At 42.9% G+C, this 19,585-nt stretch overlaps 1 protein-coding gene across 1 annotated transcript in view; it reads right to left on the reverse strand.

Annotated features, from left to right (window-relative positions):
- The window catches only part of LOC109913486 (pappalysin-1-like), a 277,630-nt gene that overhangs the window by 129,062 nt on the left and 128,983 nt on the right, over positions 1–19,585 (reverse strand). Inside the window, exons 11-13 of the mRNA XM_048613637.1 lie at positions 15,845–15,958; positions 10,270–10,405; positions 8,401–8,614 (exon numbers count right to left, since the gene is read on the reverse strand). Coding sequence (XP_048469594.1) covers positions 8,401–8,614; positions 10,270–10,405; positions 15,845–15,958 — 464 coding nt within the window. The remainder of the gene's footprint in view (positions 1–8,400; positions 8,615–10,269; positions 10,406–15,844; positions 15,959–19,585) is intronic.

Here is a 19,585-nt window from a genome sequence, read left to right on the forward strand (position 1 = left end):
TTACTACCTGCCTAGACAGGCAATTTTCCCATAGTTACACTGTTATCTGGTTGCAAACACTTTGCATGTGTATTGGTGGCCAATTACCCAATCAGAAAGCAACTTCATGCAAAGCATCCCAATATGACTTTATGTCATTCAATAACATGGTACATTGTTGCTGGCAATGACAAATAATATTCTTCCATTTAAAGAAAATATTGACTCTGGTAGCTTGATGGGAGCCTGTGTTATCCATATGTGTGGTTGAGACTTGGCATGATTTTGTGTGACTGTACAAATATGCTGAACAAATGAAGGGTACATCTTACAGCCACACAGGAAAGAAAAGATGGTAGAGATGCAAAAGAGGCCATCAGGTCCCTCAAACTCATTTATCCTACCATTCCCACAAAGTCAAAATCTATGCTAATGTGTTTAGTAGGCAGGAGAAGACATTTGATCAGATGAACAAAAGCTCCTGAAATCTTGGAGAGCAAAGCTGTTAAGTCTACGAAGATTGTCACTGCAGGAGATAATCACATAACCCACCAACAAGACTTGCCTAAGGCAGGTGCTTTGGGACTTACGACTTCAATTCATCGGTGTGTGTATGCGAGCGCATGCACCTTGTCCCTGTGTAGCAATGCTCTGTGATTGATGTATTTAGTCAAGCAAGGAATGAAAGTTTATTCAATTCCAGGTTGTGGCCATCAATTCCAAAATTGGCATTTATTGCCATTCTTTAATTGCCCTGAGAAGGTGGTTGTGGAGGCTCTTTCTCTAGAACCATAATTCTTCTGGTTCCAACATATGAATGGCTTCTAGGCCACTTCAGAAGGTCTTGAAGAGTTGCCAATATTGAGTCACATATGATCCAGATCAGGTAAAAACAGCAGGCTTTTCATTCCTAAAGTACAATAGTGAAATGGTGGGTTTCTGTCAGCGTGTTAGAGAGGACGCATAGTTCAAATTGAGTGACGACACTGCTGCAGTTGAAACCGGGAACACATGCCACTGCAACATACTAAATTGGCTCCGATATATTTGAATAAACAGACACTAAGACCTAGGGGAAACCTAATCGCACCTCCCTGATTGAAGCTTAGGGTCTCCTGCTGAGCAATACAAAGTGGTAAAGACTGAGCCTTCAATCAGTCCCAGAGCAATTGTGATAGTGTAAAGGGACCCATTTTAGTGAGGTATTTGCGCTGTCGCAATTGGTAATCATGGAGAAAATAATTGAGAGTTTAAGAAAAGGTTTCAACTTCTCACAGTGGTCTGCAGCTTAATAGTGTGAATTAATTTGCTGCTTTTAGAAGGGTTAGAAAATCACTAAGTGCCACATTAGGTTTTCCTTAGGAATGAAAGCATAGCGTCTGCACCAAAGGGTCCACATTTCCTTGAGTTCTTACTGAAGATATTACAAGAAATGTATCATAATAACAGGTTACCAAATAAGATGCAGTTTTGAGAAAGAGAGGACTACAAGGTTTGCCATCAATCATTCTTGGATCCAAAATCTCTAATTTAGTCACAAAGGTTTTTTTTTATGCTGCTCATAGTGACATATTCCTGAGCTACACTTTGGTCTAGCTTAGGTTTTGGCTAAGTAACCGAACACTGTAAACACTCTGAGATTAGTGCAGTTTGTTTTCTGCTTAATGCTCAATACTCCACTCTTTTACAGAGAATAATTGGAGCCCCATGTTATGGAAACAAGACAAAAATACCAAAAATCACAATACTCCAGATCAGGGTAGCAGTTGAGAAGTTAACATTAGCCAGAATTCTCCCAATTCTTACTGTTTTCCAATTACCTCTGCTGAAAGTTGTGTTTGCTCACACAAGGCAAGCACAGGATTTGTCCTGCTGGGATACCAACAATCCTTTGATAAACAGCTTCTTCTTTGTCCAGATAAGTGTGACCATTTGGATAAATGGCTGTGATCGTGTAGTCCAACAATGGTCAGAGTCCTCAGGAGAAAAACTGGTACAAAAGGAGGTTGTTGGGGGAACATTTCAATGTCCAGTGACGTCCTCTCTCAAAGCCCAACATTTTGGAAGATGGATTCCTGTAATAGCAGCCAGGGGTGAAGATCCTGGCCAATTTTCCTCTTCTCAATATTGGGTGCTAACAGCAGTCACTATGTCTTAAAGTTTCTCTGACTGAGACTAGCAAAGTTTGCAATGATCAGGATGCAGCCTGACATCTTACTCCTTGTTGTGGTTTAAATACTCAGTGCCTTCCTGAGCTGAATAACTGCAAGGCACAGCTCAGCCACATTTCCATAATACCACTACTAAACTCCTGTTTGTTACATTTATACAATACAAATAATACGTATACACACATCTTGGCTAATGTGCAGTGTAATCACCTTTCTTGCTGCCTCTACTGGCCAAAACTAACTGACATTCTTTCAATTTTGTCAAAATTATCTTCATGTTAAATATGTAGATGTAAATAATCTTGCATGGAAAACCCGCATATTATTAGCTAGTTGGCTGGTTTGAGCAGCCCAGATTACCAATTTACACTTTACCCTCAGTGGCAAGCCACCTACATTTTGGGATCATATCCTAACATGTCAAAGTGATGCTAAAATCCATGACTAGTTGCTTTTCTGACCTACATTGGCTCATGTCCCCCAGTGTCATTGATTTAGAATGTGCGTCTCCCACGATCTCCAAAACCTTCTGCAACCCAACTACCAAAATTCTCCATTCCATTGAACAGAACCTTGAGCAACTCTCTCCTTCTGCCACACAAAAGATATACCTTAAGCCATCCAAGCAAATACAGTGGAATTCTCTCTGTAAACTTCTTACACTTTTAAAGCACCTTCTCCTCTTTGACCATGAGTTTGATCATCCACCAACTCCACCCTTGTCTTGATATTTATTTCAGAGTGCCCATTTTGTTCATCTCATTGCAGGTCTGTAAAGGATTTGGGTTTTTTCTTTACATTAACAACACAATATAAACACTTCTATTGTTGCATCCATATAAGCAAATTACCACCGGAAAGAGAGCATTTTTGTAACCTGCACATACCTACAAATGGAGAGGAAATGATGACCTTGGAGGAGGAGAAAACTGAGACAGAGAGAGAGGCAGAGAGAGAGATGGAATATTCAAGGGGGAATTTCACCCAGCGAATTTGTGTGAATGATGAGTAAAAATCACAAGATTGATTATGGCACTTATTGGGTGTCTGGTAATGCATTCAACAACAATTTGCATTTGTATTGCACCTTCCATGTAACAAAAGGCACTTTGAAAATGTATTCAATCAAGTCAAATCAAGCCGAAGAATGAGATAGTGGGACAGCTGGCCAAAGGTTTTGTCAAAGAGGTAGATTTTAAGGAGTTTCTTGGAGGAGAGAAATGTGGAAACTTTTGTTAAGAGAAGTCCAGACCTGAGAGCCCAGACAGCTGAAAGAAATAGTGGAATTAAGAAAATCAGTGATGCACAAGATGGCAAAATTGGAGGAGCACTGCATCTTAAAGCCTTATAGGGCTGGCAGAAGTCACAGCGATTCAAGTGAGAATACTTTAGCTGTCACTGCATTTCTGGTCTCCAGAACTTCACTGCAGAAATTCCATTTGCAGTTTCAATTCTTGAATGTTCATTGAGGTAAAATGTTTTGATATTTTAACAGCACTATTTACCTAACAGTAATTTGAAGTTTACATTAAGACATCATCTTGCAAATATTAATTGCTTGGCATGCATTACAAAAATAGAAATTAATCTAGTTTCTTTGCACATTGACAAAAAATGTGCATTCATTAGTCAACTATCAAATAACACTCTCTGGGGACTGGAGTTTCGCTGGATTTCCATTGTGGTAGCTTTCTCTACATTTTCACTACAGTAGTATCAGTTACCTCACTCATTATTTATTGATCTCAAAGAACTCTGTCACTCAACAGCATTGCACTAAGAAACTTGCATTAATATACAATCATTAGTAGCTGCCTCATTCAAAGGTCATTTCGGAATTGACTGTCATACTCTTAAGAAATGGTCCCTGTTCTTTTTAACTTTCTTTCGCTCCTGAAGCTGCTGTTTACCTCATGCATTGTTTGCATTTGGCTATTGTTGTCAAGCATTCTGGTATCTCCACCAAATTACCATTGTTAATTTATAAACTTGAAAAAGGCGCATCAGTTAAAAAACTTTTCAATTATGGGGAATTGCAGTCTGGTCGAATCATGTCTGCACATGATATTTACGCACACACACAAACAGGAGTCAATTATAAGTGATCAGGAGAGCCAGCTCATGCTGATTAATTCCCCCTCCCTAGCCCTGGGGCGCTGAGGCAAATATGATTTGTGCAATTTAATGGCAAAGTCTGAATAGTAGGAATGCTGTCATGCTGAATATTCATAACGTTATCTTTTGAGATGTTGGGCTGCTCCTTATTCAGGAGGTCAGCCTTTGTGAGAATAAGGAATTTGGCTGCAGCCATTCATTAAAATCAGAAAGTATGTCTCTAACAAGTCCTCAATGAAACATCAAATTTCAGATGGTAAGAAACAATAGTCATTTGCTTGTCTGGATTTCTGAAGATACCAGAATTTCCAGAATCAGTCAACATCCAGAAAGTAGTAAGAAATATCATTTCCACGGTCAGGTCAGAGTGTAAAGTGTGAGATAACACGGTGTAGAGCTGGATGAACACAGCAGGCCAAGCAGCATCAGAGGAGCAGGAAGGCTGACGTTTCGGGTCTAGACCCTTCTTCAGAAATGGGGGAGGGGAAGGGGGTTCTGAAATAAACAGGGAGAGAGGGGGAGGCGAATAGAAGATGGATAGAGGAGAAGATAGGTGGAGAGGAGACAGACAGGTCAAGGAGGCGGGGATGGAGCCAGTAAAGGTGAGTGTAGGTGGGGAGGTAGGGAGGAGATAGGTGAGTCCAGGGAGGATGGACAGATCAAGGGGGCGGGATGAGGTTAGTGGGTAGGAGATGGGGCTTGAGGTGGGAGGAGGGGATAGGTGGGAGGAAGGACAGGTTAGGGAGGAGGGGATGAGCTGGGCTGGTTTTGGGATGCAGTAGAGGGAGGGGAGATTTTGAAGCTTGTGAAGTCCACATTAATACCATTGGGCTGCAGGGTTCCCAAGCAGAATATGAGGTGCTGTTCCTGCAACCTTCGGGTGGCATCGTTGTGGCACTGCAGGAGGCCCAGGATGGACATGTCGTCTGAGGAATGGGAGGGGGAGTTGAAATGGTTCGCGACTGGGAGGTGCAGTTGTTTAGTGCGAACCGAGCGTAGGTGCTCGGCAAAGCAGTCCCCAAGCCTCCGCTTGGTTTCCCCGATGTAGAGGAGGCCACAACGGGAACAGCGGATGCAGTATACCACATTAGCAGATGTGCAGGTGAACATCTGCTTGATGTGGAAAGTCTTCTTGGGGCCTGGGATGGGGATGATGGGGGAGGTGTAGGGGCAGGTGTAGCACATCCTGCAGTTGCAGGGAAACGTGCTGGGAGTGGTGGGGCTAGAGGGGAGTGTGGAGCGGACAAGGGAGTCCCGGAGAGAGTGGTCCCTCCGGAAAGCAGATAAGGGTGGGGAGGGAAAAATGTCTTTGGTGGTGGGGTCGGATTGCAGATGGCAGAAGTGTTGGAGGATGATGTGTTGGACCTGGAGGTTGGTGGGGTGGTACGTGAGGACGAGGGGGATTCTTTTTTGGTTGTTATTGCAGGGAGGGGGTGTGAGGGATGAGGTGCGGGAAATGCGGGAGACGCGGTCGAGGGCGTTCTCGACCACTGAGGGGGGGAAGTTGCGGTCCTTGAAAAACGAGGACATCTGAGATGTACGGGAGTGAAATGCCTCATCCTGAGAGCAGATGTGGCGGAGGCGAAGGAATTGGGTATAGGGTATGGCATTTTTGCAGGAAGGTGGATGGGAGGAGGTGTATTCTAGTTAGCTGTGGGAGTCGGTGGGCTTGAAATGGATATTGGTTTCTAGGTGGTTGCCAGAGATAGAAACAGAGAGGTCCAGGAAGGAGAGAGAGGTATCAGAAATGGTCCAGGTGAACTTAAGGTTGGCGTGGAAGGTGTTGGTGTAGTGGATGAACTGTTCAAGCTCCTCGTGGGAGCACGAGGTGGTGCCGATACAGTTATCAATGTAATGGAGGAAGAGGTGGGGTTTAGGGCCAGTGTAGCTACGGAAGAGGGATTGTTCCACGTAACCTACAAAGGGGCAGGCAAGGTTGCAGGAACAGCAACTCATATTCCGCTACAACGATGCCACCCGAAGGTTGCCGGAACAGTAACTCATATTCCGCTTGGGAACCCTGCAGCCCAATGGTATTAATGTGGACTTCACAAGCTTCAAAATCTCCCCTCCCCTACCGCATCCCAAAACCAGTCCAGCTCGTCCCCGCCTCCCTAACCTGTCCTTCCTCCCACCTATCCCCTCCTCCCACCTCAAGCCCCATCCCCATCTCCTACCCACTAACCTCATCCTGCCCTCTTGACCTGTCCGTCCTCCCTGGACTGACCTATCTCCTCCCTAACTCCCCACCTACACTCACCTTTACTGGCTCCATCCCCGCCTCTTTGACCTGTCTGTCTCCTCTCCACCTATCTTCTCCTCTATCCATCTTCTATCCGTCTCCCCCTCTCTCCCTATTTATTTCAGAACCCCTTTCCCCTCCCCCATTTCTGAAGAAGGGTCTAGACCCGAAACGTCAGCTTCCTGCTCCTGTGATGCTGCTTGGCCTGCTGTGTTCATCCAGCTCTTCACCGTGTTATCTCAGATTCTCCAGGATCTGCAGTTCCTACTATCTCAGAGTATAAAGTGTCCTCTTTTCTCCTCTGTTTCCATGAAGGTGCTAATCTGTATGAACTTGCACAAAAAAGTGATAGGCAATAGGTCCATCATACACCACACACTCATGATGACCAGAGCATTAAAAGATCTTACTTTGTAATCTTTCCAGCATTGTCAAAAGGAAGCCAGTTTGCCTATTTCTATCTTGCCAAAGGAGCCAACCTTTATAAGTAAATCCAGACAGTGAATGATAACAGATAATTCAGCTGACAAGAATATCACAGTAAGTTTGATTCAGGACAGCCTAAATATTGACAGTGATCAGGGACGGAAATCTCTATAACTCTTTCTACTGTGTTTAGCCCAGTGGCACCAAGGACAGTATTAGTCCTCAAACTGATGCCTCAGGTCCATGCAGTTCAGCATCAAGCATTGCAGGTTTACCCACTAAACCAGTCAGGAACCATTCTTGTTTGATTAAATGCAGTTGGCTGACATGATGGATTTAATGTAGATCAGCACTTTCTTGCACTTTCCGTCTCTTTCAAATTCAAATTCTCGCAGAAAAGATGTTATTTTCAAAACTCGAGTATTCTAAGTTGCATTCACCCGGCAAAGTTTTAAGATGCTCATTTTCTTAGAGGCAATTTTCACGTGATAGCTGCCAAACTGAAGTCAAAGATTATGGATTTTTTTCACAGTTAATGGCTCCAAAATGCAGGAGGTAACACCACTCTAGCTAATGAGATGGAAATAGAAGCAGATCACAGCTCATAAAAGGTAACTTTTGACATTCCAACGCTTTCATGCCTTCAATTCACCCATCCGTGTTATCAATAAATCTGGAATCCACAATCTGCCTTTCTATTGCTCTGGTGATTTGTCTATCTAACTTCATTGAAGTCCACAGACTCTCTTAATTCCACTCCCACTTTTCCTTATCATCTGGTATGATATCAAATCGACAAATCAGGCCAAATGTTTCCACAGCTCAAGACAAACTGTTCAAATTCCTTTCCAGAAGATTCTGTACATGGAACTAGCAAATAATTTTTTCGACTAATTTTGTTCCCCACCTCCCTGACAGTTTCCTCCCATTTTGGTCCTTCCTGTCATTTACCTTTACCTGCACACATGAAGATTGGCTGTTAGGGATACCAGAACCCCTCACAAGCAACCAATTTTCATGTTTGAGATTGAATGAAGAGCAGGCATACAATGGCTGGTTCTCCGCAGGGGACACCACCCCTTAATGTGCCTCAACCACATACTTTCCATCAAATCCCAATGGAGAGCTTTCATGAGCTGGGCTCAACACCTGGAGATTTTATTTTCATCACTCTTTTACATAATTTGGGGTCATTAAGATCAATCAGAGCACCCAAGACACCACCTTTAGCTGAGACCAGCATGATATCAGATAGAACCCTGAGCCTTCTTTTGGTTGTAATTCCTCTGTTCCACACAGTAAATTTTGTTGTCTACCCTTCAAAAAAAACCATCAAGCTTTTCACTATTTTATTAGCTTTGAGGAAGCATCACAAAACAGTGTGATGAGCAGTTGACTCTGTCAGCGTCATTATTTTATCTGGGAACTGTCGATTAATAAAAGTTGAAAGGTGGTATCAAGGCTCACCTCTGCTCCGTCGGGCTGTACATCTCACTGCTTTGACAGCTGCTAATTGTAATGGGGTCAAAGTTGTGGAAGGAACGCAAGGCCACCCCAGAGATGGCAACGTACAGTGAATGGAAAGTAATTAGAATGGCTGAGGTCCGGTAGAATGGCTGACTGAGGTCGTGAATGACAGGGATAACGAGGGGGTTGTTCCTGCAGTTCAAAAGATGCATTCCTGCAGAAAAGGCGGGAGACAAACACTGGTCGTTAAAAATCAGCAAGGCATTTCCAATTTCTGCAACTAAAAACCATCATTTAAATTATGTTCAAACAGCATTCATACCAATATTTCGCATTGGCATTTTAAAAGATAGAATATTTCTATGGCCCTTTGTCAGTGAGTGTGTTTATAAAAATAAAATCTCTTTTCTCCTGACCAATGACTGAGGAATGGATTTTCCTACTGGTATTCCACACCTTAATCAGACCTACCCATCTGTTATCAGATTGTTGTATTGTACATCGATCCAATGCACTCTTTTTGATAATGTACCGACTAACCAAAAATTGTCAACAGTGTGAGGATGCTTGGGTCATATGTTGGATGGTTCCTGAAAATGGCTCCATGTTTGCAAGGGGTTCCCTACAATGAAAACTTTCAAAGCCATAGACCTAGAGTAGGAAAACATTTTCAAACACTGGATAGCTTTACAACTTGTTGTACAGCAAGCTGAAATTATATCAAAATCATTCTTTCCAAAAGTGAATGCCACTTCACTTCGTGACTCTGACCTAATAATAAAGACTAGTTTATTTTCCTAATTCATGCTGCTGCAGTCTTAACTGCAGTTAATGTAAAAGAAAAGTAATTGTGCATTATCATTGGGTCGTATTGCAGCTACTGATTTAAGGATATGAAATTTGAACCCGGGTCTTTGGATTAACAGTCCATTGATAATACCACTAGGCCATCGCTTCCACCATATATATGTATATATACACATATGGGTTCTGCGATGACTCGTTCTTAATTTACCATGGGTATCTTTGTTTACATCCAGTTTACTACCACAGGACGGCAACGATTACTTTGGCACAAAGTGATAACTGGTGTGTAAATACAATCTCAAGGGTGTCATGAGTTAGAAGCTGTGAGATACTCTGCCAAGTGTGTGGTCAGAGAACATGGGTGACTTATGCTATAAAATTTGGGGAAGGTTTCGCTACTTGTCAGAATTTGCCTTAGTAATACTGTGGATTTTGTGTCAATGCAACATGATAACTTGTACCAGTGCAAAAGCTATTCCATAGCTGGGATCTTAAAAATTTTCGCATTATGTGTTAAAAAGTGCAGTAAAAAGCAAACACAGAGTTTTCACACTCTGCTATACTTGAAATTAGGACAGGGCTAAATCCATCTTGTTTCAGCAGCAGACAAAACCACTGAGTCTGGTGAGTGACCGGTGTACAATGTTAGGTCGGGTGCAATAGGCTTTTGACAATGTATCAGTAACTCAGTAAAATAAAATCTCAGAAGGAAGGAAAGACAATAAGTAAAAGTCAAAGGCAAGCAGGAAAAGGAATTGATTCCTGATTCCAATGGATCTGAGCTTTTCTGAGAAACAGCTTTAGGCATTTTAAACACCAGTGTGAGATTATCTATTGAGCAAAGATGTGTGGCCGTATGATTGTCTCACTTGGATTTCCTTTCAGCCTTTTCACTTGCTGCTTTTTTGTTTGAGTTAGTCCGCTGTGTATCTTTGTGGTGCTTCCCCTCAGTGCACGGGCCACTCCACTAATTGAGCTGTTTGAACTTCCTTCAGGCTTGCAGATAACTACATCCTTTCTAAATATGATCCATTGTGTTGCAAAAAAGAAGAAAAGACTCACCCAGGTCATGATTCTGATCTTTCGTGTCAACCAACTGAACTGAGATTGAATCTTGTCTTTGATCCATGAGGCTACTTCCATCAGCAGCCAGGTGGACAATGACAGCAGCAGCGACCATTGGTTCAGTAAAGTAGACCTCATTAGAGAGAAAAAGATGAAGATTAACGTTTGCTTCAGAAGTGGGGTGGGTGTAAAAGAGGCGGTGAAAGGACACCATATCAACAGATTTCTCTGATAAGTATCCCCCTGCTCTAGCAACACAGCATGTGCTACACCATTCAACTTTACTTGACATTTAACTCGTAGATTGTGTCAAAAAGCAATATACTGTGGATGTTGGAAACTTGAAATAAAAACAAAACATAAGTTCTGATAGCATCTCTGGAGAGTGAAACAGAGTTACCTTTCAGATCTGAGACCTTTCAACAGAAAAGCTGCCAGGCCTGACAAGTAGTTCCAACATTTTCTGGTATTTTAGAATCTCTACAGTGTGGAAGCAGACCATTCGACCCATTGAGTCCACACCAACCCTCCAAAGAGGGTTGCCCAGACTCGTAACCCTGCATTTCCCATGGCTAATCCATCTAGCCTGCACCTCGCTGGACACTCCTGGCAATTTAGCATGGCCATTCCACCTAACCTGTGTATCTTTGGGCGCTGGGAGGAAACCAGAACACCCAAAGAAAACTCACGCAGACACAGGGAGAATGTGCAAACTCCACACAGACAGTCACCTGAGGATGGAATCGAATCCAGGTCTATGGCGCTGTGAGGCAGCAGTGCTAACCACTGAGTCACCATGCCGCCCTATTTTGTATTATGTAATTTCATTATATATTACACAATTTCGTAATGTAGTTTCCAAGAAGTGATAATCTAAATCTCAGGCAGATTGTCACTCCACTCATTTGTTTTTAATGTTAAGAGAGACTTTGGCTTTAAACTTGACAGTAAATTTCAATCAGGGCACTTTCAGAAATAAGGAACTGGGCTTCTATTCTTACAGGTCCTTCGTGGCACAAAACAAACACATGGTCTTTTCTCACAGCAGCCAGTCGCTGTATTCTGAAAATGTAAAGGTCTACAAACACAAGGGTGCAAGGTAAGTGTGATGGGTCTTGTGGAGATTGTTGAGGTTCACAGGGATGTAGTGTGGGTGGTAGGACAGGAGACAGTGGAAGTGTCAGGTCTGGCTGTGGGGCAGTGGATGGGGCAGATGTTGAAGTGGAAATAGTGTGGCAGGTCCCGAGACGGGGTCTGGAGGGAGGGGGAGGGAGGTGTGATTGGGTCCAGAGTGGAAATCAGCTTTGGGAGGGATGCAGCGAAATCAGGGTCCAGCAGAGTGGGAGGAGATCAGTCCCTTGGTAGCTGGGGGCATTCCCATTTTAGATGCAGGAGATGGTGTGGGGTTCCAGCAGGGTCCCATTGTCAGGTCAGTGTCTGGATGATTTAGGGAGGGTTAGGGGTCAGTTTAATGGTTACTCAGAAGGTAGACAAAGTTTTTAATAGTCTGATATTTCCTGGGTAACTATTTATTGAACTGCAGCAACCCTTTGAATTCTCCATCCATTAAAAGGATACTTTTGGAGCATTCCAGATACGTGGGAATTGCCCATCAGAAAATTCAATTTCCTTGGTAATCCCTTCACAGTCATCTACGAGGGGAATTGTGCAGAGCGCTGAAGAACAACTCCTATTAATGCTTCAGAAACAATCATTGAGCCTTCAGAAAATCTGAGCCAGTAACTCATTGTTTTTTCTGTGCTTTTCAAGTAAAAGATCCATTTAAACACATCTATGAAATGTAGCTTCATTAGTTTGAGTATCTTCAGCAAGATAAATGTTCCTCTCACCATAAATTGTTTAGTGTCTTGAACTTTTTAAAGTTTTCTTTTCTGTTCTCCTCCAACCCTGCCCCATTCCTCAAAGTTCTCCTTTCTTCAGCCATGGTACCTGAACTCCGAGATCTGTTTTCATGTCTGAGTCCGAACATGTCATGAGGCTTTATAATTGTATATGGCATTGCAGTTAACCCTGAAACCTGTCCGCCAAACACTGACCAACAAACACCACAGGGTGAAGATCTGCAGCAGTATCACTGGCCAACCTTACCCCTCCCTCAGATAGTGTGAAGGAGTTAATTGAGATAGTCTGGTGAGATCATTAGTTCAGCATGGATGAGCCACCGAGTCTGAACCTCCTCATCTGTGTTGGGTTTATGTCTCAATTTGTAAATATTGTCTATTGGTGAAAAACATAGAAGCATCAATTGAAGAGTTTTTATGTGAAAATGATATATCTCCATTCATGTCTATTGATTGTTTTGCCTGCTCATGCTATTCGTGATTATCTGCTCATCTCTCAAATTATGAGCCTCAAGCACCTGCCTCATCGAAATTTGAGTAAATAATCTAGACTAGCTCTTCAATGCTCTCTTAGGCAGTGTTTCATTGTGGGAAAGGTTGACTTACAGGGCAGACATCAAATCAAGACCAGACGCAAAAGGTTCTGTGTTACTATTTGAAAAAAACATAATTGACTTTTTCTGATTTCCTGGCCAGCCATGTTCCCTCGAAAAACATAACAATAAACTGATTATTCAGTCATTGGTCTTCAATGGGAACCATGATGTGGAGATGCTGGTGTTGGACTAACATGGTCAGAAATCACATGACATCTCACACACACACTCATACACAAACACACACGCACACACATGCACTCAAACACACCCAGACACACACACACACACCCAGACACACACACACATTCTCTCTCTCCCCCACCGCCGCCCCCCCTCCAACACACACACACACACACACATTCTCTCTCTCTCCCCCACCCCCACACACACACAAGCAAACACACACACACACACACTCTTTCTCTCTCTGCCTCACACACACACTCTCTCCCCCCAACACACAATGTCTCTCTTTCCACCCCCCCAACACACACACACAAACAAACTCACACATTCTCCCACACACACACACTCTTTCTCTCTCTCTCTTCCTCCCTATACTTCCTCACACACTCTCTCTCTCTTTCTCTCTCTCTGCCTCACACACACACTCCCTTCTCCTCCACAACACACACACACATGAATCTATGGAGTGAATTTGTTTTTGAAGATACATTCTACTTTGTTTAAAAAGCACACAATTTATAGACAATCAGTCAATGTGGTGTTTTATAAATTCCTACTTTAGAAATAAAACCAGTCTGACTCCAAACCAAAACAGAAATAGATTCTAAACAAGGCCTCACACCTAACATGCATTGTCTGACCTAAAATGTCACCTCTTCCTTACACTGATACAACCTTCAGTTCTCACAGGACAGGGACTTGAAAGGAATTTGGGAATTTACATATATATTAATCAATTTAAACCTTCTAACTAAAAGATTTAACAGCATCTTAGGTTTGTTCAGTTCATCCTCATCAACACTGTGACCTTTGATCTTTTACTTATACATTTTCTGTCTGATACGACCTCTCTCACTAACACCTGAAGAAGGAGTAAGACTCCTCAAATGTCCTCGTATTTCAAGGACCGCAACTTCCCCCCTCAACCGTGTCTCCCACATTTCCCGCAACTCATCCCTCACACCCACTCCCCGCAATAACAACCAAAACAGAATCCCCCTCGTCCTCACGTACCACCCCACCAACCTCCGGATCCAACGCATCATTCTCCGACACTTCTGCCATCTGCAATCCGACCCCACCACCAAAGACATTTTTCCCTCCCCACCCTTATCTGCTTTCCGGAGGGACCACTCTCTCCGGGACTCCCTTGTCCGCTCCACACTCCCCTCTAGTCCCACCACACCCGGCACTTTTCCCTGCAACTGCAGGAAGTGCTAAACCTGCCCCTACACCTCCCCCCTCAATCCCATCCCAGGCCCCAAGAAGACTTTCCACATCAAGCAGATGTTCACCTGCACATCTGCTAATGTGGTAAACTGTATCCGCTGTTCACGTTGTGGCCTCCTATACATCGGGGAAACCAAGCGGAGGCTTGCGGACCGCTTTGCCGAACACCTACGCTCAGTTTGCACTAAACAACTGCACCTCCCAGTCGCGAACCATTTCAACTCCCCCTCCCATTCCTCATATGACATGTCCATCCTAGGTCTCCTGCAGTGCCACAACGATGCCACCCAAAGGTTGCAGGAACAGCACTTCATATTTCTCTTGGGAACCCTGCAGCCCAATGGTATCAATGTGGACTACACAAGCTTCAAAATCTCCCCTCCCCCTACCGCATCCCAAAACCAGCCCAGCTTGTCCCCGCCTCCCTAATCTGTCCTTCCTCCCACCTATCCCCTCCTCCCACCTCAGCCCCACCCCCATCTCCCACCTACTAGCCTCATCCTGCCCCCGTGACCTGTCCGTCCTCTCTGGACTGACCTATCCCCACCCTAACTCCCCACCTACACTCACGTTTACTGGCTCCATCCCCGCCTCCTTGACCTGTCTGTCTCTTCTCCACCTACCTTCTCCTCTATCCATCTTCTATCCGCCTCCCCCTCTCTCCCTATTTATTTCAGAACCCCCTTCCCCTCCCACATTTCTGAAGAAGGGTCTCGGCCCGAAACGTAATCCTTCCTGCTCCTCTGATGCTGCTTGGCCGCTGTGTTCATCCAGCCCTACACCTTGTTATCTAAGACTCCGAAAGCTTGTGTTTTCAATGGGAACATATGCATGAATTGGCTGTAACGCTTGTCTGCACAATAACAAAAACAACAACAATGATTGTCCTTCAGAAATATAATCTACCCAGCACTTTAGGATGTTCTAAAGATATCATAAATTGTACTATAAATTCAATTTCTTTCTTTCCTGCAGTCTGCTTAAAATGCCTGAAAACACTTAGGATTTCACAATAAAAGCTACAATATAGTGTTACCAGAATGGCAGATTATTATTTTCCATCTTATAAAGGGGGCACTGATGTGAACAATACTGTTGTTCATTGCTTTTGCCCATTATTAAAATGCTGCCAGCTATTGCTGTGATTATTTGTACAATAAATCATGGGTTCTTATAATGGTTCATCTAAACTGTAGTTGGTCTTTGAGAATTCACGAGGTCAATTTCTTGTTAACTACTATAGTGGCATCATGGGTTTTGGTATTAAAAAATTCTACAACAAAGAATATGATTTCTTGGGGGAGCTGATGCTGTCTTTCAGAGCTGTGTATCACTGGAAGTATGTCAATATCTATCATGTATCACTGGGAGAGTGAAAACATTCGGGGAGAAATTTATTGGTGGTGTGTCAATATCTGGAGGAAGTTACTGGTGATGTGTCAATATCTGGAGTGTGTCTTTGTGACTGTGTCAGTCTCCATCATGTGTCACAGGGACTCTGTCAGTGCGTGTAGTCTGTCACTGAGACTGTGTCAATCCCCGGAGCATGTCACTGGTAGTGTATCAGCAGAGAAAGTTGAGAATTGGGATGTCAGAAGCTGACATAATGCTTAAGAATTGTTTCTTCCATTTGATTTACAATCTGTTCGCTTCAGCTTAGGATCCATTTCACGCTGTCTAAAGTAATAAGCCTACCTTTAGCCAGTATTTTGCTCTGAAGTATGGGATGCTGTGAAATGCTTCTACGCACGGGAACCAGGCATACTGAGCCACTCCTTCAGATAAGTCGATGACCCTGGTCTTGCACATCTGCAGGAAAGCACACTTCCATTAATTTCTATACCGGTAATTTGAAATTAATAGCACCTGCTATATGCAATAAAGATGCTGAGCATATTTAATTTGTGAGTAGAGATTGCAGAAAATACCCGTGCTGTGGCAAATTATGCACTGAAAAAGCAAACCCTAAATCATAAAACAATGACAAATTATGAACTGATATTCCTGCAGGGACAGTTTCGTCATTTTTGGAGCTTCCTGTGACATTTGTGAGCAGTGTTCCTGTGCTTTGTTCTCCTGGTGTCATGCAAGTTATATGTTGAAGTGTGCATCATAAAACGTACGCCTTCTGGGATACTCCAGAAAAATCCGTCACAAGAACTTATATTTATATAGCAGCTTTGCTCTAATAAGACATTCCAAAGTCCTGCAAATGAATGCTGGAATGCACTGCCTGGGGTGGGGGTGGGGGTGGGGGTTGGGGGACAAAAGAGGCGTGAAACCTCACTACCTTTAAAAAGTATATGTATGAGCACTTGAAATTTAATAACATTCACGGCTATGGGCCAAATGCTGAAATGTGGGATGAGCGTAGATAGGTATGCTACAGATTTGATAGGGCAAAGAGCCTCTTGTGTGCTGTGTGACTCTATAACATAAACATATTAGAGGTGTACTCAGCAGCTTTGGCATATGCACCAGCATATTTGGGGAAAGAAACAAAAGATGCAATTTCCCCCCCCTCCCTGGTAGCATTGAGAAGTGGAAATAATTAGCTGTGTGGCTTTGGAAAGAGACACAGCTTCCTCTCAGTCACCCACCAGTTCTGTGGTGGGCGGGAAAATCTACTGGGAATTACCTGAACTCACCAGCAATTAAAGCCCTTATATGGTCAATTAACAGCCACTTAAGGGCATTGGTTCACTACCTCCCTAATTGCCTGCCTCCCCAGCAGGTGAGAAAAGTGGCTGGTTTCCCAACTGAGTATCCAGGGTAACCTAAACATTGTCTTAGGGGAGAAGGAAACCCCCATTTGCCTCAGTCTGAACCAGTCAGAGTGATATATGAGGGAGTAAGCTGGATGGTCTCGAAAAGGCACCCATTTTGCCTCAGAGCTCCCTCAGATCAGGACACTCTCTCCGTGAGAAGCAAAAGAAAAAGATCTAGCTTCTCGCCTTTACATTCCCTGAAGAATAATCATTGACTGGTGGTCTTTAATTGCCAGCCTTTGATTAACCAAATCGCTTCTTGGTCAGCTCTTAACAAACTGATGCAACGAGCTTGCTCAACAGTTAGGATGGTGAGTTAGTAAGCTCCGAACACAACTATCCCTCATCTGTCTCAAAAAGGGAAAATCAAGGCCAAAGTAAGACCTTGAACACTAAAGAAGAAGAACTGATTTTAAACGTTTGCTTTGCTTCTTTCCCCAGATGCCACCAGGCACGCTGACTATTTCTCACACTTTCTGTTTTTATTTCATAATTCTACTATTTATGAATATTTCAAACCTCCCAGTCTAGAAGATCTAGAAAACAAAGATTTGTATTTATAGTGCACTTTTTACACCCAAGGACATTTTACAATCAATAAATTCAATATTTCAAAGTATGCTTGCTTTTTTCTCAGGAAAATGCTGCAGTCTACTTGTATGTAGCAAGGTTCCACAATCAATGAATATCATAAATAGTCAAATCATTTCTGTGAGTTTTGATTGCAGGGTAATTGTTTTCCAAGATTATTGAAAGAACTTTGTTCAACCCATCAACCCAACTTCAACGAGACCCATTATAGAACCATTCTTTCAAGGACATCCACTTCTTATTGATCCCTTATTAAGGACATCACATTGCTTGCCCTAGTCAAGATACTATTGGTGGTTGCAATAAGTTTGCACAAATGCCACATTTTGAACAGTTTCTTAGGCAAATTAAGGATGACATTTCTTAACTCGAATCAGTATGGCAGGATTGTGGCTGATGAGGTTTAACCCAGGCATAATTGTTGCTTATTGAAAATTTTGCCCATGAATAAAAAGTATCTGACCTGCTTTATGGTGAAATTATGGCACAGTTCAGGGTTGGCTCATTCTCCAACACTCTGCAAACTTGGCAGGTCCAAGACCAGCAGCTGAAGATATGATGTGTCACTGTGTTCACTGACCTTTATTGGGCAGTTAAGCAAAAGCTCAATTTTAAAATTTTCATCCTTGTTTTCAAATTGGCTAAATCTCTCCCTATCTACTGCTGTCTTATAACCTCTGAGATATCTGCACTCCTCCAAACTTGACTCCTTGACCGTTCCCAGTTTTAATGAGACTGTGACTTCAATTGCAAAGGTCCAAAGCACTGGAGATCCAGTACTAACGCTGCCAGCCAGAATGTCTTGAGGAGCCAGTTTATTTCCCATTAACCTATTTTATGATTGAAGTGGATGCTCCAAGCCGTAATGACTAGCAGTGTGGTATTTTCTTGGGAAGTCTCTAATCTGTGAGGTTTTTGAGCAGTGTTTGAAATGAGTCCAACTCTTAATCGGGTCTCATTTGAATGTTGTGTAAACCAAACTGATTTGATCCACCGTGTGAATGAGACTGTTTTTTTTTTGCTTGTGGACTGTATTGTGCTCGTCAGAGCAGAAATTACCAATATGTTTTAAACTATTTGGACCTCAGAGTATGCAACTGGTTTTTGAGTGTGATTTATTTTTCTTTGTTGTTCAGCAAAGCTACACTTCAAAAGTGGATGTGCATCCCAACAAAACAGATGCTGCCTATTTAGAGATTGAATTTATTTCAACACCTCCCACCATGGGTAGTGTTGTTCGAGGTTGGGGTGTGGGGATTCAGAGTGGAAGCGGGATGGGGGGTGGTGGGAAGTGAGTCTTGTCATGCAAATCACAACTTATTTTGGCTTTTTTAAAAAAAAAAATCCCGGAATTCTTTGTATTTTGTAAATGCCTGAACAGCTCAGTTTTAAGAAAACAACTCGCATTGACAGAACACATTATACTACAGCGCTCTGCAATTCAAACACTGAGGATGACCTGTCCTTTCCTGTTCATTTCCAGACAATGATTAAAGGCAATTACCACCCAGGGATAAAGAAGTAGGAGGCGATTCTGTCCTTTCAAGTCCTGCATTCTCACTACTCGCCTGAACAGACAGAGCCCCAAATTAATTCCCTTACAATTTACTACATACTTAGGTCTAATCAAAAATACATTGATATGACTAAAGTACTTTTCTCATCCCCTGGTGGCGAGAGGGAAATGCCTCATATAGTTCAGTCATTCTTTTGAAAAAAAGACAGAATTGTCAAATACCATGCAAAAAAAAATCGTTCCTATAGGTCAGAATTGCAGTCAAACATTTTTAATGCTGGTCATAAAACATGAATAGTGAGTCGGAAGGTCGGGTGAGTCTGAGCATTACAGTATCCAGTCTCTGACCTTAGCCTCTATGAGTAGCAGTAACAGAAAAAGGAGGTTGGATGCAATTGCACGTTAAGTAAATCACAGTTTAACTTGATGGGTGACAGGTCTGAGTGAGTATGTTGCGAGTGAGGTATTAAAAATATACTTTTGTACCAGGAGACAGTGTTGCATTTTGACCAGCACCCTAAAATGGCATCACAATACTCACGATTGTTTTTTCCAACTTGG

Source organism: Rhincodon typus, chromosome 28 (genome assembly GCF_021869965.1).
Source record: "Rhincodon typus isolate 14 chromosome 28, sRhiTyp1.1, whole genome shotgun sequence".
NCBI classification, from domain to species: domain Eukaryota; kingdom Metazoa; phylum Chordata; class Chondrichthyes; order Orectolobiformes; family Rhincodontidae; genus Rhincodon; species Rhincodon typus.